We start from the raw sequence: 24,623 nt of genomic DNA, 5'->3' as shown, positions 1-24,623 counted from the left end.
ACATACTGCAGTATGGATTAGTAAGGATTTACATAATACAGCCATGTGAACAAATAAAACAACATTGTGACCAGCGACTATTAAACTAATATAATGAATGCTTATAACAAATTTATTTTAGCACACTCTGGTCAGATCTGTCCTTATCTCAAACCCTTTGTGCTCCACGTTGGGCACCAAAAAGGACTGTCATGGTTTAACCCAAGCCGGCAACGAAGCCCCACACAGCCGCTCACTCACTCCCCCCCGGTGGGATGGGGGAGACAATCAGAAGAGCAAAAGTAAGAAAACTCGTGGCTTGAGATAAAGACAGTTTAGTAACTGAAATAAAATAAAATAAATTCTTATTAATAATAATAATAATAATTATAAAATTGTAATGAAAAGGAAAACAACAAAGGAGAGGGAAAGGGGAACAAAACCCAGGAAAACAAGTGGTGCAACTGCTCACCACCTGCTGACCGATGCCCAGCCAGTCCCCGAGCAGCAGTCGCTGCCCCCTGGCCAATTCCTCCCAGCTTGTATACTGAGCATGACGACATATGGTATGGAACATCCCTTTGGCCAGTTTGGGTCAGCTGTCCTGGCTGTGCTCCCTCCCAGCTTCTTGTGCACCTCCTCGCTTGCAGAGTATGAGAAGCTGAAAAGTCCTTGACTAGTGTAAGCACTGCTTAGCAACAACTAAAACATCAGTGTGTTATCACATTATTCTCATGCTAAATCCAAAATGCAGCACTATACCAGCTGCTAGGAAGAAAATTAACTTTATCCCAGCCAAAACCAGGACAATGTAACATTGTTACCCATTAAATGACAGTTTCTCATTGTCTAGAAATACCTGTCAGTGGACATGCCCATTGTGCTTCAACACAGAAGGTGACCATGGCAGCTGGATCTGTAGGTGACTGGAGTTCTGAATGCCGTTTCAGCATGTTGCAGACTCCTGTGAGACTGGGAGAATAACTGTCTACAATGAATGTGCTACATTTCCTTCCTAGGACAACAAGAAAGAGAAAAAAAAAACAGAACAGAAAATATAATTATGCCATTGTATAAATCCATGGTGCACGGATATCTTGAATAATTGTCTAGTCTGTCTCAAATGTAAGAACCGCTGAAATGAACAGAAGGTAAGTTATGGATAACAGGAGAGCAGACCTTTCTATGCAACACATTGTGGAACTTGTGATATGTGGTAGAAGTCAAATGAGTGCGATCCACAAAAGAGTTAGACAAATTCACAAAGGTTAGATGTGTTTGTCTCTGTTAATCACAATGTTCAGGTTTTAGTCATAACTCAGGACCCTAAATAAACTCAGACCCCCTAAATCACCAGAGCACATGCTCTTCTGCTCTCCATTGGAGTTGGTTATTGAGTTAGACATATTTTTACCTTTTTTTTTTACTTTTTTTTAAATGAATAGCTAAAATAGCAAAGAAGTGGCTTGCATATTCTATGTTCCAGGCATTGATTAATTTGTACTATCATGTCCCAGTAAAACTGTCATACCTGATGGTGTCAGCCAGCAAAGCACTGCAAAGCAGGAGATAATAGTCCAAGACTCAAACAGGGAAAATTTCAGCTAATCAGTAGAATAACCAGATAGCTCATTGCCACCTCAGGTAAGTGCTGTCTTGTCACTCTTAATAGGTCAACAGGGAGATGCAAAACAGTTATATTCAAATTAGGAGAAAATAAACAGTTGTAGCCAAACCTAAATATTTGTGTGAACTATACAATAGCTTGGAGAATCATGGTGACATAAAATTGGTTCTGTGCTGGAAACAGTGGAGAAGAAACACTCAAGCACAAAGCTGGAGAGCACATGCCAAAATAGCCAGAGCACAAACACCATCAACACAGTTAGGAAATGACTTTGAGAATTTCACAGTAGACAGTTGTGACAAACAAGAACCAAGATGCCCAATGCTTATGATGGTGCTTAGATACCTGTTTTGTTGTTATGTCATTTCTCTGCAAGGACAGCATACGTAATTGCAAACAAAGCCAGAGGATCAGTCATGCCACACTGATGTCAGTCATGATAAGGTGGGGTAAACCTGAGCAAGCTGGTACCCAGCCTACATTCATAGCTTTTCCCGGTCTCGGTCAGTCAGCCAGGCCATTCTTAGCTACAGAGCCTGTCCTCACAGTGTAAACACTGGTGCAACGGGTGGGAAGGTGCTATCATTTCTGTTAACAGTGGCATGAAAGAGCAGGACATTGTTTTCAGGAATATATTAATTATAGGGACACAGTCCCTTTTAGATGACAGGCGTGCATGTCATTTGATGCATGAGTACACCATGAAAGTCTTTTGCTCCATCTACATTTTCTGGATAGATCTCCAGAGTGCTTCTGCCACAGCAAAAATTGTAATTCAGACTCATCTGATTTTGTTGGTTGGCAAAATTAACAGCAATTCTTTACTGTGGGCCCTAAAATTTAATCACATAATACACCTGCTGCTAAAATTATTTGCAACAGGCTTATCATTAGTATCTAGGAGATAAATGTCTATAGATAAATGGAATTAAATGTTATTTTTTAAAAATACTTTGTAGAGTGTTTTGTGGCTAATTTCAAGGCTCAGTCTGGAGACCTTATTAATAGTGACATACTGAACATCAGTATGTGTTATCTGGCAAGTGATCGTATTGTCTCACTTCTTGATTAACTAATATCTGCATAATAGTAACCTCAGAAAGTTTTTTTGCAGTTAATGTATTATTTTTTGAGATGTTGCTAGGGATAAGCCTTACAAGTATATCCCAGCAAACTATATACCTATAATATCTGTATGAATCTAAAATAAATAACTAGATTAATTAATTAATGTGAAAATCATAGCCATATTATGCAAAATATAAAAAAATCAGGAAGATGCCTCAAATATTTTATTTATGAAGAGTATACAATGGAGGAGTAGAGTGGTGCAGGAAAATGACAGTGAAAAATAGCAGGATGAAAGCTCCAATGAGGACCACGAAGAAGCCAATATAGGAAAAGCTCATGTAACAAAAGGAGCAGAAGCCTTACACAGGGAAAAATTAGAACAACAATACAAATGAGCACACCGTAAAAAGTCTGTCCAAAAAGCCCAATGTTGGCATGATCTATAAACCGCAGAACAAATACCTGATTCTGTTAAATTCTAGTTGTTTCTCTTGTTTCTGCTTGTTGGGCATTTTAGGCTCACCCTCAGTCATGTTGAATAATGAGATCTCAGACTGGAGCCTTCCAAGAATTACCAGTTAGCTCAATTTTGTCATTCTCAACTTTCCTCGTGGTGCTGAAATGTTAGATGAGCAGTCTATCCCCCTCCCATCCTGCTCCCCAATATACCTAGGAGTCCTTCTAGTCCCCCGTCCTTTTTAGCCCCAAACCATCTGCTTGGCGCGAAAGTGCAAAAAACTCTGCAGACATCTCTGCAAGAAACACTTCGTCCTGAAGATTTCCATCTACCCCCCTCATCAGGTATTGCTAGGGCCTATGCCTAAAGCATGGATGTTCCTGTAGCAATCATATTTTTGATATTTTTTCTCTGTGTAGATCCTAACCATCTGTAGGTTTTTTTCTCCCGCTGCCGAATACTAGAGCTTGTTGTGAGGCCAAACATTTTTCCATTGTAATCACTGTGTCAATGAGTAACTGGAATTTTTTTCTTACAACTCTGTGAGTAAGGATTAGTAGTGAGTATATCACAAGGGATATCAGTGTCTTGAGATGCTGAACAATTTGACATCATGTGGTAAGCTATAACTGGGACAACAGAAGTAACTTTCCATTCATCAGATGTTTTGGCCTCTCAGATCTGCAATGACTCTCAACTCAGAAAATAACTTGATTGCCTGTACAGTTAGGAGAGATCCTTGTCTTCTCGTCTTCTGCCCTCTAGGTGCTGGAAGCTGGGTCACCAGTTTTGGTGTGGACCTTACCGAGCAGAATTGCCTTTCCCCCGGAAATTGTTCGGTAAGTGGATGATGAGGCTGCTCTCATCATGAACTGCTTGAGAAGAGATGCTGTGTGAAGCTTGAGGGGAGATACTGCCCTTCAAGCCCTCTTTGGAGAGCTAAATGCGTTTTCCTCCCAAATTTAAAAATTTCAATGAGAGAAACATAAAAGGCAATTAAGAAACTTAGAAATCTTTAATTAAAAATTCTATGCAAGTTCCATTCCTGGGAGAGTGGGTGCTGGGGTCTGCCAAATTGGGTTGTAGGAAAAGTACAGATGTAGCCAATCCTGTTCCATGGTGGGGACGTGCAGTAAGTGGGTCTCCTGAGATGCTTCCAGGCCAGTTTTCTATACTGACATCTTTAAGAGTGACAATTTGGAGGGCTCCTCTCCAGAGAGAGGAGTCAATGCAGACAGGGAGGAAAGGTCTCATCTCTCTGCTGGTTGCTGTGGAGACAGGCAGCATCCCACTGTGAAGACAGTGTAATACAGAGGGGGAAAACTCTGAGGGACATCACAAAGACAATTTATTCCTTCCACCTCCTACCTCATCCTGGCTTTGTTGCTGCTGTCTTCCTTCCAGCTTCTCTTCCCTTCCTGATTCTCTCCCCTCTTTTCTTCAGCTCAAGTCCCACTTCTGTTCTTAGTGGGACTCTCTTCTCCCCATTCCTTTTCACAGCTCTTTCCTGTACCTTTTTCTCCTCATTTCACCCCACTTCCCTGGATGTACTCATCGTGGTGAAGTTTTCTTCCCAGACACAACTACAGACTGATTTTTGCATGCTTTTTTTCCTGCTGAGACATTGAGAGCAGGACAGTGTTCCCGCTACAGTCCAGCCCTTGGCAATATTGTTACCAGTTTCTGTATTTCAAGAGACCCGAATTTGTTCTTATGAGAATACCTTGCTATGCTTCTGCTTCATCCCAGTTTTGTCTGTTGGTGCCTCCTTCCACCAGATCCTTTGGTACCCAGTTTCCCTGACACAGAGCTGCAGCAAAGCTCTTTCTCCCTAAAGAATTCTGGTTCTCTGTAGCACCAAAAATACCTTCTCTTTGGTTCAATAAAGGGACTGGTCATATCCGATCATTTTGATGTCTCTCAGCACGATGTGCTATCTGATTTATTTTAGAAGCATGTTCTGCTGAATTTATCTCATTGCTTCAGCACTCCAAGAGATCCGTAAATATTTTGAGAACCCAGGAGTTCCCAGATAAACACTTCCTTGCAAAGCGCTTTCATAAAAGAGAATATTGACATATCTAGTATTTTACTGGCTTTGATTTTTCATTTTGACTAGATTGGGTGGTTATTTTGGTGTTCGCTGTGGAGGGAAATTAATGATGGAGTCAAGTAATCCTGTGATGGTGTCTGTAATCCTGTGCAAAAATTATATTGTCTGAAGATTATTCCCTTATAAAATTACTATTAGTTTCATTTAACAGTCCTTTTCTTTTGTCGAGCATCAGTTCACAATGATTTTCTAACAAGCATTTTCATACTTAAATTCTTGAAAGGACCACAGGGTGGCAGAGTGATTAAACGCATATATACTGGAAACAGTTTATCTCACAGACATAAACAGTCCGGAGTTAGGCGACCCAGAGTAGGTACTGGTGGTGATTATCCCAGAGGAGCTGAGTGATGCCATCGGTTTGTAGCGTCTCTGATGTCTCACAGCACTGGTGGCATAATTGCAGTGTGCCGTGCCTGCCGCCTGTGCCCCAGAGAGGCCTGTCAGCCGGAGGAGCAGCTTCACTGGTGGGTGTTCCTCAGCCACGGGCTGTCTCTGTGTGCTGCACAGCCTCACCTAACGACAGGATGTGATGTGGTTAAGGATGGAGACAATGCTGAAACCTCTGCTTTTGAGAGTACTGTTTGACAAAGACTGAAAAGCCTCATCAATCATAGGGGAGTATGATTGTGTATCTCATGGCAGCAGCTGTTTGGCATCCTGTCAAACTGTTTGCATCTGTTCCTGCCCCCAGAACCACATATCCACAGATACATGCGCACTGCATGCTTGCACCTACCATCCACCCCAAACCCTGGCTGTGGTGCTCACTCTAGGGCACAGAAGAGCCAGATCGCCTAAGGTAGAGTGTGCTCCATCACAGGCAGTGTGGAAAGAGCAACAGTCAACAGAAACTTGGGCTGAGAGGCAGGAATAGTTAGCAAAGGACTAGTAAGGAACAGTGTCTTAGACTAAATCTCAGCTCTTGGGTGTTGCCTCCCAAAGGAAAAAAAAAAAAAAAAAGTGGCTGAGTGTTCAGGGCTGGTTACAATGCAGTCAAACTGTCAGTTCAAGCCACAGCGGTTTAAGCAAACCTTTTTGATCTTGCAGCCAGACATCAGAAAGCGTTAACACAGATAAAGCTGGGGACAGCTTAAGAAGCTGGCTTTTACCACTTAGCTAGTAGGTGTTGTCTTCACACTTGAGATGTAGTTTAGAAAGCAGTTCCTTTCCAGCTCTTAGTCACGCTTCCCAGCTGACTCACACCTCCCAGCCCGTGCACTAAGCTGGATGCTACCAAAGCCCTGGACTACAACCTGAGCTAAACATGATGCAGACATAGCTCAGGCTGAATGAATTCATAATTGCTATCAGTTAAATGCAGAATAAAATAAAGAGAAAACAAACCAAAAAATGGAAATACATATGAAATCTTGAAAGATTAAGGTTTCTGCTAGTTTTACAGGTGCTTTTTGACAGGTAAATATTTTTGTGGTGCTCAAAACTAGAAATTATTACAAAACTACTGAATATATGAAATAAAATAAAATAGAACATGTTCCAGGTATAACAGATAAATAGAGGAACTTGAGTGTATAGAACAAATGGCATCACTGGCATTGGGTAGTGCAAAATGCTGGTTTAGCAGACCATACTGTCAACTTGAGTTATTGGGTCTGTTAGTCTGATGTGAATTTCTGATTTTTTTTCTTATTGAAGCTGGTTTTTTCCATATAATATTTATCTGTTCACAGGAGCAAGCACTAAAACATGTACCCATCTCCTGGTCATGCTTTAGCCGTCAGTCTGCACAAGAATTTCACTGTCTCTGGCCCAGTGAGTGTTTGAACATTTAACACAAAATGGAAAAGCTGAGTAAGGACAGGCTTAGAAAGCCCCTTTCAGATCGTCTCTGCATATCTCAGGATCAAAATGCCTTTTTCTCTGCACTTCAGCTCACTATTATAACGATTACCAGGTCAGTGCTGCATGAAATGAAAGAATCTAAACAGATACGAGTCTCAATCTAGTGCTGAAACGGACAGATTGTGAAAAATTCCTCCTGTTATCTCACCATGGTGGCTTTTGCAGGAACTTGGATGTTATAATAGAAAAAGAGAAGTTTAAAATGTACCATTTTTTTTCTGAAAACTTACTAACTTTTCCTGTGGTGTATCACAAGACTAAAATTAGCTTGGCCAGATGCATTCAGTCCTTTGAATCACACTAGCACTGATTCTTCTGACCGGTTCCTAGCAGACAACTTAAATTGTTTGAACTTAGAGCAGCAAATGAGCAGCAATGAATGTGATCTATGCACTGCCAAGAATGGGAAACACTATTGTATGTAGCCTGAAAAGAGGAGGGGAGACTGGACAATACCTGGTAGTTCCTCTGGTTCCCCTTGCCAGGCCCCTAGTGCTAAGGAAGTGAACCAGTTGAAGCACAAAGACAAGTGAGCTCTCTTTGCAAATAAGCATGGGAATATAGAAACCCCTCCCCCACTCAATTTTCCATGAGGGTTGCAAGACCTACTTAAATGAGAGGCCAACTTAAAAACCAAAACCCTGTTTTGTATTTGCCTTCCCCAGTAAGAGGGACCAAGTATTTTTAAATTTGATGTTTACATAATGCTGGCTCTTACACAAAAGATGTTAGGAAAAACAAAACTGTTAACTCATCGAACAGCTCATCTGCTAATGTCTTTTCTCCCTCAAGTGCTTCACCATTTTTTGCATGAGGTGATCAATGCCTTAATGATTTGTCTGTCATTTTCCTGTTTAAAAAGCTCTAGTCATCCCAGCAAAGGAAAGACAAACAACCTTATATGGGACTCAGGAACAATGCTATAGGAGAAATGAGAAATACACACATGAATATTGGTAATTTTTTCATGTGAATGTCTCATGCTAAAATTAGCTTGCAGAAAATTAATTAGTGAGACTACAGAATTAGTTTATTAAATCTCAGATCAATTTATCAAGTCAAAAGGTAGACCATGGGTGCAATATTCTTAAAAGCAGTGAAAGCAGTATTCTTATTTCACTATGTAAACATTTAGCGTTTCACCACTTGGGCATTTACTCAGTGAGATAAAGTTTATACAAATTACTAGAATGTTTTCTAAAACCAGTGCTCTAATACAATGTCCCTATTCATGCATGATGTTCCACAGCGTGTTATGACCTTGGGGGTTCAAATGTGTAGCCCAATACCTTACTGCATGCCAGAGAGCCTCCAGCATCATCAAAAGTCACTGGAAGACACTTGAGCTTCCTCTTATGCCTTTGGTACCAACTATCCACCAGACCTGTGTGGCTCTTCTTACTCTCTTGATGTTGTGGCGGATGAGTTTTAAAGTGTCCTGGGGCTCCAGCTCAAAGATCTGTCATGCTCTTGGCTGAGGAATGCCTTACTGTTAGCTAGCTACCTTCATCTCCCTTAACTCCAGCCATGCTAAGGTAAAATGCAAGTATGTATTCATAACTAAAATAGACACCAACTCCTAAAATTGATCCTATATTTATAAAAAAGAAATCAATCCACTTCCCGGAGGTTACCTCAGAGGGATGTCTCTTTTGCTGTCAGGATTTCAGGCTCTGCACATGCTGTCCCACCTCTTAGAGGAGCATCTTAGTCCTGGTGGCCAGTCTCCCCTGGGTGAAAGGGACAAGACAATTTAATCTTTTGCTAGACCTTATGTTCTATAGCAGTCTGTACATTAAAACCAAGCAAGCTACAAACATCTAAACAGGTTATTTTATGTAGCTCATTACTGGCTTTTGGCTGAAACATGACCCTTTGGGCTTATGTTAATTAACCATTTTTGGGTGACAGCAGGCTTGGAGTGACAGATACCCAATTCCCTCCTCTTAGGCACACTGTAACTGTAAGAAATTTCAGTGTGAACATGTGGAACAAATTACAAATGGGATATCAGTGCGCAAAGGCAAACATGGCCGTGTATAATCATTAAATAATTCAGTACAGGAAATTGCACTGGCCTGCATTTTCCAAGTTGCAAGACTATGCAAGGAAAGATATGCATTTCAGGCTGCAGTTCCACAAGCACCCTGAGTCAAGCCGATAGCTTGTCACTGCCCAAAGACAGCTTCTTCCCCCTTTTCCTCTCCCTCTTCCTCCTCTTTTGTTCCTGCTCCAAGCTGCCCAGGCCTGCTCCACCTCACTGCCAGCTCCGGCTCTCGTTGGACCCTACAGCCATCTGTACAGCTCTGCTCACTGGCCCACAAGAAGCTCCCACTTTCTGGTACTCTTCTGCCTGTTTAGTGAATTGAATTGCAGCAAGCAGAAGTCCTAAAAGTGGGGAAACTAGCATAAGACACATTGTACATTGTGCCGCCGGAGCCGAGAAGAACGGCATATCCCCTTTTAGCAGTGGTGAATGGCTTCATCAGCCAAACCCAGGTGATGGAGCCGAGGGCTTACCCAGTGTAAGTCTGGTGTGTACAGTAACTGCAGTGTACAGTAACATTCTCTTGAAATTGTCTTTCCTTCAGTCGTGTGATAAAGTGCTTGATAAAAATTACTGTGTAAATTCTTTGTCCTAAAGATAAGGTCAGATGAGATGGTTGTTTCAATTCCCTTTTTGTTTCCAGCTCTGTGAATCTGTACTTTGTATGTTTGCAGTATGAGTGGAATTAGAGGGTGTTTGCAAGTATTCAGATTAAATGCATGTCTTCCAAATTTACAGCAAGCAAGCTCAGGCAGTAGTGCCTACAGTCCTAAGGTGTCCTCTCTCCCTGGCCCATTCCACGAATGAAATGAAGGCAGATTCTGTTTTTCTCCCTTTGGCATCCATGGATGTCTAGTGCTCTTTGAGACTCGCAAAGGTGCTCATTAGAACGACTATACTGGGTTGAACCAAAGGTCCATCTAGTCCAGTATTCATCTCAGTGGCTGTAAACAGATGCTTAGGGAACAGCAGGGAAAGCATATATGAAACGTCTCACAAGTGCTTGCCTCGCTTCCAATTATTTTTAGAACAGAGAATTTCCTGAGCTGGATGTGGCTGCTGTCTGCTTAGTAACCCTCTGTAGATTTCTTTTCCAAGTACTTGTCCAGTTTTTCCTTGACTCCATGTCCATTCTTCTACATCCAGAGCCTCCTTTGGTAATAAATACCGCAAGTCTACTATGGGCCATGCAAAGAATCACCTCCTTCCCATTGTCTGCGGCCTGGTTACTACTAGGTTCACTTGATCGCCTCTTAGTTCTTTTCTTGGTTCTGAAACTATCGTCTTGGTCCTGAACCAATGACAAAAATGCAAACCCTTAAGTGTATGCAATTTCCATGCACACAGAGTATGTGCAGGCAGAAATAAAGGCAATGAGTGGGCAATCAAGCTATATCTTAATTGCACGTGTTTGTAAATGAAAACCATGCTTGGACCACTGCAGAAGATGCCTCCTGGACTTTTTTTTTAAAAAGGCTGGGGGTTTTTCCCCCATCAAAAATGTTGACAAACAGTGCTCATGACCTTGCACTTTACTTCCCATTGCGAAGACTAAATGCTGAGATAAATGCTCCTCTGCCCTCTCAGGAATTCTGCATCCGCTGTCGCCTGGAGACAAAGAGGTGAGGTGGGCAGGGGACCAATGTCTGAAAACAACCCCTGGGTAGTAGATGAGCAGAAGTCAGGACCGAGGGAGAGCAGCAGCAGTTTTTGAGGGCGAAAATCCGGACCAATAGCTCCCTCTCTGCCCCCCCCGTATCGCTAAGGACAACTGCCAAGGCACGGCGCGCACCACCTGAGCGGGCGGCAGCAGCCTCCCACCGGTCCCGGCGGCCCAGCGCTCACCGGCGCACACCCGCGCAGCCGGCCCGGCTTCTCCCGAGCGCGCTTTTCCTCCGCTCAGCCCGTCCTCCCGGCAGCCCCGCGCTGAGGGGAGGCCGCGGGGACTTTGCACCCGCGGGAAGGGAGTCACGGGAAGGCAGGGCCGCGCACGGAGGAGCAGGCGGGAGGGGCAGGCGGGAGGGGAGCGGCGGAGCTGCCCTCGCCGCAGCGGGGCCGGCGGGGAGCCGAGGCGGCGGCAGCCGCTTGGCTCGCAGCCCCCGGCGGGGAGCCGGCCCCTTCCCGCGGGGGCAGGCAGTGCCGACCCTGCCGTGTGACAGCCGGGGGGGGACGCTGCTGCCTCGGCGAGCCTGGCTGCGGCGGCTGCAGCCATGTGTTTCTCCGCCTGCCTGTGACACAATAACACGGGAAGCGGGGGGGGGGGGATCCGAGCCTGCCGAGGGGAAAAGTGACCTGCCCCGCTCAGGTGAGCCGAAGCGGCGGGGGGAGGCTGCCGCTGTCCCGCCCGCCCCCGGCGACAAGCTATGCAGCCGCCGGGGCCGGGAGGGACGCGCCCCTCGGAGCCGCCAGCGGGGGCAGCGCGGCCGGGGGGGGTGGCGGGCGGCGGGTCCCCGGTCCCCTCTCACCCGGCGGTGCTGTGCCCGCAGGCCGGCGGCGATGGAGGAGGGCATGAGCAGCATGCAGCAGAAAGCGGCGGAGCTGGAGCACATGGCCGAGGTCCTGCTCACCGGCGAGCAGCTCCGGTAAGCGGTGCCTTTCCCCCGCTTTGCCGGGGACGCGTACCCGGGGGTCCGCAGCAGCCCCCCTGAAGGCGGGAGGGGGATCTGCGGGGCGGAGGCCGAGGGTCCGTCCCCTCGTGCTTTCCCTTGCACCGGAGCACCTGCCCTGCGTCCAGCGCGTCCCCGGGCTCCGGCCCCGCTTTCCGCAGCGAGGAGGAGGAGGAGGCGGAGGAGGAGGAGAGGAGGTGGCAGCCGACGCTGCAAGCCCGGGGAGGTAAGTTACCGCCCCGGGGGTCTTCTGCCCCGGGCATCTTTGCTCCCCTGCGTGGGATAGGAGGCGTCTGGGGGAAAGGCTGCTGGATCCCTAAAGGGATCAGGCGATGCAGAAGGAGAGCTGCATCTTTAAAGATAAAAAAAACCCCAAACAAACCTTAAGGGACAGTGTTTCAGTACTCCAGCGAGAAATAAGCAGAGCGCAGGGAACGGCTCCTGCACAAACTCCGTGTGCGCTCCGGCTCCCGCAGCCGTGCCGGGCAGTGACCCTGCAGAGGTGCTCCTTATTCTAAGGGCTTGTTTTTATTTTGCATCAGCTGGTCCCAGCAGATGGAAGGGACTGTCAGCACCAGCAGTAATTAACGGCGCTGTGTGACTGGAGTTGTGTGCAGCACAGAAACTGTTAACAAAAATGCTTCAGTTAATTTTTAATTTCTGTGATGTATTTCGTGTGCCATCTGTACCCATACACTACAGAGGAGAAAAAGAAATTTTAAGGCTTTCGGTTTGTTGATGGAACATCTTGTGATTCAGGAAGAAAAATCCTATTATTATTATTGTGTTATATGTGTAACTAGAAAGAGATTGTAAAAATATTTCCTCAGTAGTTTTTGCTTGAATTTTCTCTGAACTTTTTGCTTCAATGCCAAACACTGCAAAATGGTAGAAATGTTTGATTTGGGAGGTGCCATCATTGGTGCTAGTACAGACACTGACATTGTTACTGGTGGCATTCACATGGTAAGGACCATTGACACCTTGTGATGCGCACCAGTGATATCCATGTTTGGGGAGTAAACACTGTTTTAGTGGTCTGGCTCCAGCACACACCGGTGTCTGCTCCAAGCTTGAGATTCCTCTTCAAAGTAGCCTGAAGTGAAACCTAGGGTGACAGGGTGCACTGGCATGCATGTTCTGTATGGTGGACTTAGTGCTGAGTTGTTCATCCAAGTCCCTGATAAGAATCCTGCTGTTCCAAATTTATCTCACTACAAGTTGAAGATTCAAAGCTAATACAAAATTTCTATTAAGATCATGTTAAGTCTTTCTGTAGACTTCATAGTTAAATGTAAAAGCACAAGCTTTGCAATCTTTCCCTAAGGAGAAGACTGAGGAAACTTCAACAAATCCGGCTCCTAGAATCAGCTCATTAGTCTCACAATCAAGGATGACATTTGTCACTTTTTTATTAAGGTAATGAAACGTGGTACTATTTTTGGGCAGGATGATCTACAGATACAAAATAATTATTCCCTATCCTGTGAAGTTACCTATGGACATTCCTTTGCAAATCTGTAGGAAGTGGCCTAGATCTCCTTGGACATGAACAGCTCAGCCTGCATAATGTCTAGCTACCGCTGAACAGGGAGATCTGCTCTCCCCCTGACCCTGTTCCTACTCCCCACTCCTGGCTGTGTAGCCACACCTCCTCCCTCATGCCTGCTTGTGTGCTTCTTGCACTTCTTGGGAGCAGATCCAATGTGGTGATCTGGCAGGTAGGTTAGTTTTCTGATCTGCTGACTGCCAGAACCCATGGAAGATAGGTGGTGGGAATGTGGAGCCAGGAGCAAGAAGAGGAGGTGGTGGAGAAGAACCAAGATCTCCCATTTTGGCAGCAGTAAGCTGTTGGGTCAGCTGGAACTGTCTTGTGAAACTGGACCCAAAATTGTCTCTCTTCCCCCAATTTTTTGTTAGCTTTGTTCTGTTTTTCTGTCGGGATACTCTATGCAAAAGGATCATTTTCTTCAGTTTTCCAGACAATAAAAACCACAAAATATGCAATAGAAAACTGTCAGGTAGACAAGTTTTAGCCAACCCTGCATTTAAAGTTTCCCTTTTCCTGTCCAAGATAAGTGTATAATTGTTAAGTCTAAATGAAAACATGGCGGGTTTTCAGGAGCAAAGACAAGCTATCTCAGCAGCCTTTGGGGCAGGCAAACAGATGATAGAAAACCAGCACACACATGCACTCAAGGAAACATACTGTACTCTATTCTTAGAGATGCTTACAAATGCAAGATAAGCCCTCAGTGGAGTGATGCAGCCAGACAGGTGATTATGTGTGTATTTGGGTGAAAGTGCATATGAGCAAGTGTTGCATACTGCAAGATGAACACATAACTTAGGAGTAAAAGTGTAAAATGAAACTGTGAGCATGGTGTTGCTTACACAAAACCAACTAAATGTAGGTATTTAAAGCACTCTTGTACTTGACCAAACAGCGCCTGTGTCTAAACTCAAATACTTATGAGAGCTGCTTGATTTAAATTCCTTATGAAGTTCCTATTGCCTGTCTCGCCCCAGCCTCACGCATTGCCTCATAGCCCCCATTCCTGTGGCCTGTTTATTGCACATCTGTCCCTCTCTGGCAGGGACCTCCTCATGCAGTGTGGGCTGAAGTCATCTGAGCAGCGCCTTGGTGGGCCTGGCTTTGCATACTGGCAGTGCCGGCGGTGGGGATGGAAACCCTGTGTCCCCTTACCTTCCCCAGGCAAGTGCACGCTGGCTAGGGCAGGGAGAGGAGGAGGTCAAAGAGTTTTTTCCTTCTCCTTGTTACTGTCCCTTCGTTGCTTGTGATCTGTGTTTCTCCTTTGTGAGGTCAGGAGCCTCTGCCCCGGTGTGTCCTACGTCTGCTGGCACTCGGGGAGCTCGCTGCTGGCACATGCTGGCACTGGGCTTGCACCCACCAGCTTCAGTCATGAGCAGTTTGTGGGAGATGAGGCCGTGATGTAAATCCTGGTCCATAGGTGGGGTGATTTATGGAAAAAGAAACAGGACCTTGAGCTATATTTTAGCTAACGTAAATGGATGTACTGGATGTAAATTTTTACATCCAGTAGTGTCCTCTGCCTCTAACCCCAGTAGCTGGCTGAGCAAATACCTAACTCTTACTTTTGGTTAATGGGAACATATTTTTTAAAGTGATGACTTCTGAAGTTTGGCTTTTGATAGGCCTTTTAATTATCAAGCTGACAGCCATGAAACAAAACACAAGATCTCAGCAGTGTGGCACTTCAGGACAGACCTTTGGCAGCTTCTCGTGGCCATGCAGAACACTAGGAAGAGCAAGGCGAGAGCTGGGATGGGCACAATCCACCTGCAGGCTCTCCAGACACCCACAGCCCTGCAAGGACAAACTGCTGGGGCTCTGGCTGCCTGACAGCTCCAACCACCTGAAAACCCAGCTCTTCCCTCTGTTCTGCTGCAGTTTCAGAGACCCTATAGCTGTTCAGTGGTGAGCTCTTTCTTTTGAGGGTGGCTGCAACAGAGCTGCCCTTAAAAGGCTCCATAAGTTACAAGTGATGAGTATGGACCTGTCTCCTGAAGAAACTGCGAGCTGTGCTCGAGAGGATCATGGGGCCTTCAGCTTCCTTGGGACTGGGAGAGCCCTTCGAAGCCTCCACCTCACTACGTCCCTGCCTGCAAACACCTGCCTGAGGGCAGCCCTGAGGAAGCGAATGTCCCTGAGCTTCCTTGGTCTTGCTGGGTGTGCCTGAAGGAAGGTGTCACAGCCCTAGAGCTTTGGATAGTCGTCGTTGGAAGCATAATAACGGGAATGTATAACAGCACTACTGAAGTCTATAAGAGTTTTATTGGAAGCAGAGCACTTCCAAGCTCATTTCCCTCCCGGTCGAAGGCAACAGGTTGTGCCCATTTCAGCACTGTTTGGCAGAATGATTAAAGTATCCCTGTCTGGGTTTGAGCATTAACTTAGAGCTGATCTTGCCTCTGGCAACCAAAAGCAGTTTCAATGGCATGTTTTGATAGACATGCTGTCTGCCTGTCTTACAAGTCAGGGGTGTCTGAAATCTTCCTTGTCTGCTAATTGTTTCTTGATGTTAGATTGTCACCAAAATCTGGTATATCTTCCAAAAGTCCCTAATTTCTTGCAGAAAATGTGCCTAGTCATTCAGGGTGTCTTCAGGCTTCAGTTGACGAAACAGCAATAACAAAAGAGCACCTTTTTTTTTTTTTTTTAAAAAGCAGAAATTGCCATTGTATATATGGTGCAGTTCTCTGTAGTAGGTGTAACTTGAATGACATTTAATGTCTCTGCAGACTTTTGGATACCTCTTTATCACCAGTCTTTACAAGAATCAACACCTTTCCTGATTCACACTTCTGCCACATAGTTGAGTAAATAATTAGGAAAATTGTTAGATGAGCCAGTGATTTTGATAGAATAATTCAACATCTTCTTTCCTTCTGCTTAGGGAAATATGAAGCATGTTTCTCTTAGAGATTTTTCTTTCTTTCGGAAAAGACAAAATGCAAGATATGGTTCAACAGAAATTTGCTTGCCTTTTTATCAGAGTTTGTATGAGTTTCATCTCACAAAGGAGGTTTTACATGGTGAACAGCTATACATTTTGAAGCTGCAAGACAAATCAAAACCAGCTTTCACTCGTCTTCCAAAGGTCTCACTTCAGGAAGATTGTCACTTTAAGAAAACTTCTTAACATGTTGGAGTGCATAACTTTCAGAGTCATTAACTTCTGAAGCATGATAGCACCTACAGGTCCATAAATTTTTTTCTTATTCTGAGCAATAAATAATCAACCTTTTTCACAGTGGTAGGGTTCAAAAGTTCATTGGCACTCTAAGATGCAAAGAACCCAGGGCACATAACAATAACAGTTTCTAGAGAAATGTAATCAAGAGACCCTTAGCATTAATGTATTGCTATAATATAGAAATATATTAACCATATAGTTACATAATTTATTAAATGCTATCACTGTGTTTGAAAGTATATTGCACTCTAGTGATGCGCTACTATAACTGTGTAAGCTTATACACTCAAAGGAATGTAAGAATTTAAGATATAGAATTGTCTAGAGGTCACTTCCTCTCAAGTCAGGTCCTGACTGATCTTCAGATATTAAACAAATGTATATGCCATTTTTAGAGACAGAATTCATTAAAATGAGATTTTGTAATCTGCCTAAGCCAATCCAATATTGTACTTCCACCTAAAGGGATGATGTGTTTTTCTACCCCCTGCACCTTGTTCTTGCAACCTCCTTAGTTCTCCACCAGTGGTTGTGCTTCTCTTAGCCAAGAGCTACTGATTGGGCTCAAAACTAACCCCGAAAAAATAGTTTTTAGTTGTCTCACTTGAGAAGGCTCGTCGGCTGACTTCTTCAGGGTGGATAGGACACAGGAGATTATATCATCAGATCTCTGTGGAACAGAGTGCTCCAGAACTCTCTGTCCAAATAATGTCACTTTCATTAATTTGTTTTCCAAAATCAAGCAACCAAAAAATTGGCAATCTTCTCTGTGAGGTTCCACCAGAGTAATACAGTGAAAGAAATAGTTTCAAAGTGAAGGTTGGTAAAGCTGCAAAATGAAGTGCTCTGAAATCAAGAAGTTTCCCACTAACTCTACCCTATCACAACACTTTCAATTATATATTTTAATTAATATAAATTATTTTAATTTTATAAAAAGCATGGGTTTCTCAAATTTATATGTTCATTTTTTCTAGAATCTTTGATACCTGATGCACCTTCTCATGTGTTTCAATCATATATATGCATGTTTATGTATATGTGTATGTATATGATTCCTGGGCCAGGAATCTCAATTTCTCATGTCCTCCAGTAAAATTTGTGGCTATTCAACATTTCTAGAAATCAAGACGTAAGGCTTTTGTTTGCGCGGTTCTTTCCTTTAAGCTATGCCTTTTAATAATTCAGTTGTTCCCATCAGCAGCTTTCCTCAAGCACAACTCAGACATCAAGTAGTTAACAACGCATGTGCAAATAGCGATTGCTCTTTCACTATGTACACAAGAAGGCGGATGTTGTACAAGTGGTTTGTGCTGTATATTTTATGTATTCCATTCCAGATGGAGTCAATCATTAACTTTTGTCTCAGGTTAGCAGAGATCAGCGGGCAAGCAAAGGATCCTGGATGTGTGTACCATGTGCAAGAATATTTTTTATTTATTTTACATTAGAGGAGCTACCCATGAACAGGTGAAGGAAACTGTTTTGACGTTGATGCTTGTGCAGGGAAGGCAGAATTAATGTGCCAAAAGCAATCTAGCTTTGCATTTACTACACGATCCCTGCTCCTGTGGGGGCAATGGCCATAGGCTGGCACCATGACAGAGAAGTCCTCCTATCACTTGTCATTATTATTTACTATTTGTGTAGTGATAGCACCTAGGAATTTGAGCTATTTATCAAGACCCGGCAGGGGTAGGCACTGTATGCTCTGAAGAAAAATAAAGCCTTTGCAACACAACTCTTGGCTGCAATTGGTAGTGGTTTCTTGCAGCAGTAGTGGGCTCTGGCCGGCGAGGGAGGGTCTGTGTGAAGCCACCAAACTTGAGGAACCTAAGTGGGACTCTGTCAGGATTCCTGGTTTGGGAGGTCAGACACCGAGCCCAAGAGTGGCATCCTGAAAGCGCAGAGAAAAATACCTCCCAAGCGTGGAGGTGCAGAGGTGATACTGTGTGTGCCGGGATGGGTGGGGAGCCCTGGGTACCACGTTCAGGAAAGGATCTGCTCTTTTCTCCCTCCAAAGTCACATCTGTAGAGTGAGAGACCAGACTGAAGCCAGGAGGGAGGTCAACCAGGTTTCACTATGGGATAAATAGACAAGAACTAGGGAAAAATCAGTGCATCTCATTTTAACTGAGGTATTTCTTATATCTGTAGACTCCAGTACTTTTTGAATTGTAAAACTTAAAGAATTTCAGTGCTTTCTGTGATGTAAAACTTAAGAAAGTGAAGGATATTGTCACAGCAGCAAATGTTAGCCTCTCCGCAGTCCAGCTAAGTGTCTGACATAGACTTCTTCATCCCCATCACCAAGCGTCCGTCCAGGCACTGAGTGCTGGCTTGGGTGGTAGCTCTTAGCTTAGGGTCTGCTCTCAGAAACAGACATTCCCTTCTGAGGCTCTGGGCCCTTCTACCTTTCTTGCCACTTATTCTGCTTTTTATTTTCATAGCCCTTGTATTGTGGTTGTGTTAACTCTTTTGCCTCTTTCTTCCTGGCAGAGCAGGCTTGTGTGAGTCCTTTTGCTAACTGAAAGATACTTTTTTCCTGTGTTCAGGGCGAATGTTGAATACAGTCATCTCCTCAAAATAAACTTTTGTAGGAAGAGATTAAACTGATGAAGAACTAGCAAAGGGCTAGTAAGGCTGGGTAAGAAGCAAGAGCTGAGCACATTTGGTTCATGTACCTGGTCCCTGAAGAAAAACTGCATTGAGGCTCTAAAGTTTAATGAAGACAGAAACTGCAAAGCTTCAGGTCTCTGCAGAACCACTGGCGTTCGCTGAGTGAAGGATGCGCTTCACATGTTAGTCATGAATTGTTGTTTGGTTTTTTTTTCTTAAGCAAGAGCAGGACATATAAACGATATATTTAAAACAAGTTTAATGTATAAACCACTGGAATTAAATACAGCTTAAAACTTTGAACACAGGCTCACAAGGATCCTTAGTTACACTGACTTGACTAAGACTATTGTTATTATAGTAGAATGGAGAGACAGACTTACAAAGGCAGTTTGCCTCCACTAGCTAGCAGGAAAGCTGAGAAGGGATTTTTAATCAATTTCATAAATATCAACAACAGTCATGACTTTTAATTTTTTTAATTTTTTTTAACTGTTTGGAGATTTGACCTTTCCCTTGAATCCCACATTTTTCCTGTGGCCTTAAGGAGAAACAACTGTATTGTGAATATGCTTTTGTTCCTTGCAGCAGAAAGAATAAAACTGAACTCAGAGTTAAAGAAAAATAAAATATTTAAACCTACACTCCCAGGAGAGTGCTATATAGCAGGAGTGGAAGTAAAATAATGTGCAATCTTGCTCCTTTATTTTTTGAAAACTCTGAAGCATTGAGTTGCATGGAAGCATGGAGAAAGGGAAAAGATAACCCACAGACTGTGTCATAGGCTCACTCTGGCTCTAGAGAAACCTGTGAAGCCAAAGGAGCCTCCTCAGGCAGTGATCATCAGCAGGTCTGCTTCTGTTACGTCTATTTCTCTGTTCCTCAGCTGGGCTCTTTGTCATGGTACAGCTATGCACGGATCCAGGTATGCCTGGAGCTAGAGAAGTGGAGAGGGGCTAATAGTTTGGATGGCTAAAACTTCGAGCTAGTACTGCCACTGAAAGCAGTGGTCCTCTCTTTCTTGTACCCACACCAACATAGGTGTTTCTGCCTCCTGGTTCCCTCCTCTGTGCTTCCCCTCCTTTGGACTGGCTTAAGCATCTCTGGACCATCACCATATGGTGACCTGCACTGGGGAAGTGATCAGGAGGGCTTTTGGATGGCTGATATTTCAGTTGGGTCAGTTTTACAAACCGATTTACCACATGGCCACATTAAAAGCTTTCTCTGAAGAAGTACGGGTGGAGAAATGGGTACTGGCTTACCCCATGTCACTGAACTACAGTTTGAGGCTGTGGTTTTCTGATACAGCGGATGTAACTGCAGGCTGCTACTGCCCTGCTCTTATCGCTTCCCTTGCACTTCGCACTGGTGTTCATCTGGGATCAGAAGTTCAGCGAACTAAAGCAGCTGAAGCCAAATAAGAAAAAATTAACTTTCTAAACAGGCTCAGCATGAGGTCAGACCAGTGCCAGCACTGGGGTGAGGGAGCCGGCAGAAATGCATGGTCAAGGACGGAAAGAGGGAACGGTGGCAGCAGCCACTGCTGGGTTTGCTTGACCACCCCCTCAGTGCTTAATTTGCCTAAACTCAACGTGGGTCAAACATTTGCTGGATTCCCATTAAAAAATTTCAGACTCCAGTAGAAGACAGACTATAAAAATAATGTTGAGCTTAAATGCCCAATGCACATGTTGTTACCAGATAGGAACAGAAACTATGTTTGCCTAGATTATTTCTCTTTCAAGGTTTTTACCTTTACTTCTGCACTCTTGTCAGGGTATTGTGCATGAATAGAGACAAATATTGATATTTCATATGTTTTGAAATTTGTACTATGTAATTTATATGACCAGCACATCACAGTGCTACCAATGTGACAGCACTATTTCGAAATGCAACCCCCTACCTTAATTGTCAGCCCTATAATTTTACAGTCTTCATAGTTTGCTTCTTAACAGTGCCTCAATCCAGTAAATGCGTTCAGATCTCAAAGGTGCATTTACAAATAATTAAAAAATATGCCTGATTGGGCTTGCTAACTCAGAACAAATATAGAAGCTGGTTTTCACGTAACAAGGCCATAATTCTCCATTTCCTTGCAATTGTGTGGGTGATTACATGGGCTACCACAGCTGTGTCACAGGGATTTGCAGGCAGATGAGAGTTTTCTGGTTTCTGTGGAGAACCAGGGGACTGTAGGTCATGCTGTGGGTTTTACAGCAGCGTTGAGCTGATGTGTCTAGCTGCTGCTACAGAAAAGGGCAGCCCAACTCCCCTGGACCAGGGCTCCTGCTACTTGGCCTGGTGCACCTGCGTTGGTGGGTCTGACCCGGTGATGAGCTGTCTGGGGGGCTCGGCCAGGTTACCGTCATGTCAGACTAGCACCAATGACAGTGCAAGGGATAAGGTCAGCTGGCCTGGGGTCAGGGGGTGAGGTGCTCCACAGACCCCCTTTTTACTGGGGGACTCCACAGTGAGATTGGCGTCTCATGAAGTCAAACCCTGATGTTAAAGTACAGCTGTGCCAGTCCAGGAGCCCCTTCTCACCCCTCTCATCCGTTCTTCCCCTGCCCAACCCCTGTTTAGACGTCAAGTTTTTGGTAGAGGTCATAGCAATGCTGGACAGGATTTGGGGGACTACATCCAGACAGCTCTGTGGCTGTTTGGGTGAGGGTGCCTCCTGTGTATTAAGGCAGCAAGCACAAAGATGCTCGCTTGAAGATTTAAAACCGAATGGCAAAACTGGAACTAAATGGCTGGTCAGAGCAAAAGCCAACACCACCTGAGAGACAGTGATAGCAAAGGTGGGAGCTTGAAAGTGAAGATAAGCATGGTAATGCTGTGTTTGGTGTGACAGAAGAGGAGACAGTGGAAGGAATCGGGGAGATGGGTAACGTTGAGATCAAGAGCTGTGGAAACTATCTTTCCAACAGCATTCCAGCTAGATAAGAGCCAGACAAGACGCTATTTGTCAAGGACAGTGCATCGAAGAAGCCTTGAGGTGTAAGATAATAAGGAAGGAGAACTTGGAACAGAACTTGAACTTTCTGGGGGACAGGTATAGCTGTCCTGGAGGTGCATTGCACGAGGAATCTGCAGAGACCAAAGTTCTTCTGCTGATAAGCAGCACTAACACTATCATATTTATCTTTTATGGATCTTATATAGTCTACCTGGTTTGGGAAGATTCTCCCACCCCCAGTAACACAGCTGCCATCTAGCACAGTGGCCTTTGACTTGGAGTTGTGGACGTTTATGAGGGTTTGTTTCATTGCTTCTCACACTAAGGGCCATTGCCAAAACGGGTATATTGCCATGATGTTTGCATTAGTGTTCAACTGAACTGTTGTACAATCTGCTGGCTCTGTGTTTGCACCACTTTCCTGTGTATTGGGCCAAATGCGTTTATTGGCAGGAGTTAAAAAGAAGTGTTTGTATGTTGTATCCATTGCTCTTCACATTGTTACTCGTGTCTTCAAAGCGTTGGGGCTGCTTAAAGCAAGCCTATGTATTCCTTTGTGTTTTCACAAGCCATTCTCAGCTCTGATTTAAAAGGCAAGCCAAACACAAGGCATGATTACAATATCGTTTGTAAACCCAATGATTTTTAATTTAATTCCAATGAGTATTGCAGAATATTCACAGGAAGCTGAAGTTGTGAGTGCTTGTCTGAGGAATCAGAGTCCAGCACTTAACGCTCATCCTCTTTGGGAGGAGAATCTGACAACACATGGCCAACATGTCGCTCAAAGTTAGGATTGCAAAGAATGGAAATGACTTCTGAAAAGATATTAGCTAAGCATTATTTATAGCACTGATTGTCAGCGGTGGTACAATTTCCTTTCATTTTTTGCGTAAAAGATCCTTCTCTTGATAATCACACATCCTTTTCTGCAGTAGCATATAATTGTATAGCTTAGAAATCAGGGTGATATAATAGAAAGCTGTTAATTGTTTCCTGATGCTCAGGATGTAACTAACTTATACTTTCCTCTAGCTGAAATTAATTTATTTTTACTAAGATGTAGAAAGAGTAACTCCTAGCTTAAACTGCTATTTTGCTGCTTGGTCAGTACAAACAGAGGGAGATTGTGATGTGAAGAAGCTCAAAGTAGCATTATCAATCCCAAAGCATCAAATCCCAAAAGAGATTATACAAATACCATTTTGAGAATTATTTGGGGCTAGAAGCTTAAAGACTTGTCTCAGACAATTAAAGTATTTTCAAAACTAATAGCATTTGGACAAACTCAGACCTTTCAAGTCTGTCGGGAAATGGTAGAAATAGATGAGGTTAAATTAGCAAGTGGGTCTCTGTGACGAGAAAAATGGCTCTGTAATAGGAGCCATTGGTATCAAACTGCTGCTTGTCTAATTAAATGAGGCGATGAAAGTAGGTTCTTAAAAGCACACTGAACAAAAGAAATAAAACAAGGTTTATTAAAATCTTATTATCTCAACCTTAATTTATGCAAAATTATGCAGTTATCTAAAATAGACAGCAAAAAGGTGTCTTCATACAAGAAATGCATTGACACACTGGAGCAAGTCCCAGGGAGGGCTGGCTCTCAGGGTGGGGGTGGGCTGGAGCACATGCTGTACAAGGAGATGCTGAGGGCTGGGTCTGCTCAGCCTAGAGAAGAGAAGGTTCAGGGGGATCTTACTGCTGGCTACAACTACTTAAATGAGAAGGTGTAGGGAAACAGGGAGAGAGTCTTCTCCAAGCTGCACAGGGATAGGACAAGAGGCAGTAGGCAGAATTGGCAAGGGAATTTCTAATTAGATATTTGGAAAGAACTATTCACTGTGAGGGTAAGTAAAAAATTGGAATAGGGGCCTGGAGAAGCTCGGAGATACTAAAATCTTGCCTGGACACAACCCTGAGCAACTTACACTAACTGGACATGCTTTCAGTATAGGTGGCACCAGATGACCTCCAGAGGTCCCTTCCAACCTGAATTACTCTGTATTTCATGAATGCATAGTGTGATGTCTTCTTTAAACCGTGGTGGCTGATATTATCAGCATTTTGTTACTGGCTGGTAACTAGAGATTATTATCCACTCAGTTGCACTGGTGGGAGGGCTTGTGAGAATACTTCCTAACCTACTTCAGTGCAAAATCAGATGGGTTGGTTTGTACAACGCATGCAGTGGTTGACAGTACCACTCCTTTCACATTGTCCAGCTTTTCAAGCAAATTTAAGGATGAGAAATGTATCCATTTCCAAATGAATGCCTGAGAACTTTTGAAATCTCTCAGTTTCAACTGAGATTTTTATGAAGATGTGAAGGTGAGAACCTGGTTCCCTTGACCACACTGTCTTAAGTCAGGCCAGGATTTTACCCCAGATCATGTGACATTCATGAGATGCCAACATCACAACTCTTCCCTCCACCAAGAGAGCTTTTCAAGGTGTCTGTGAGGTTATCTGTTGATCCATTTCTTAAGAACTTGGGGGACAGAGACCAAAGTGCACGTACTTGGGACATACTG

The 24,623-nt window shown here is 44.0% G+C and overlaps 1 protein-coding gene and 1 long non-coding RNA gene across 2 annotated transcripts in view; one reads left to right on the top strand and one right to left on the bottom strand.

Annotated features, from left to right (window-relative positions):
* Positions 1 to 316: 316 nt before the first annotated feature.
* On the bottom strand, positions 317 to 12,343 carry LOC143156147 (uncharacterized). The gene is made up of 3 exons (XR_012994575.1): positions 12,149 to 12,343; positions 8,748 to 8,843; positions 317 to 994 (listed from the first exon to the last, which is right to left on the bottom strand). It is a non-coding gene; the product is annotated as an uncharacterized LOC143156147 (long non-coding RNA).
* DEPTOR (DEP domain containing MTOR interacting protein) overlaps positions 11,345 to 24,623 on the top strand; it is a 75,488-nt gene continuing 62,209 nt past the window's right edge. Inside the window, exons 1-2 of the mRNA XM_076329178.1 lie at positions 11,345 to 11,465; positions 11,647 to 11,742. Coding sequence (XP_076185293.1) covers positions 11,657 to 11,742 — 86 coding nt within the window. The 5' untranslated portion in view covers positions 11,345 to 11,465; positions 11,647 to 11,656. The remainder of the gene's footprint in view (positions 11,466 to 11,646; positions 11,743 to 24,623) is intronic.

Source organism: Aptenodytes patagonicus, chromosome 2, assembly GCF_965638725.1.
Source record: "Aptenodytes patagonicus chromosome 2, bAptPat1.pri.cur, whole genome shotgun sequence".
NCBI lineage: Eukaryota > Metazoa > Chordata > Aves > Sphenisciformes > Spheniscidae > Aptenodytes > Aptenodytes patagonicus.
This window is presented reverse-complemented; position numbering and strand designations above follow the sequence as displayed.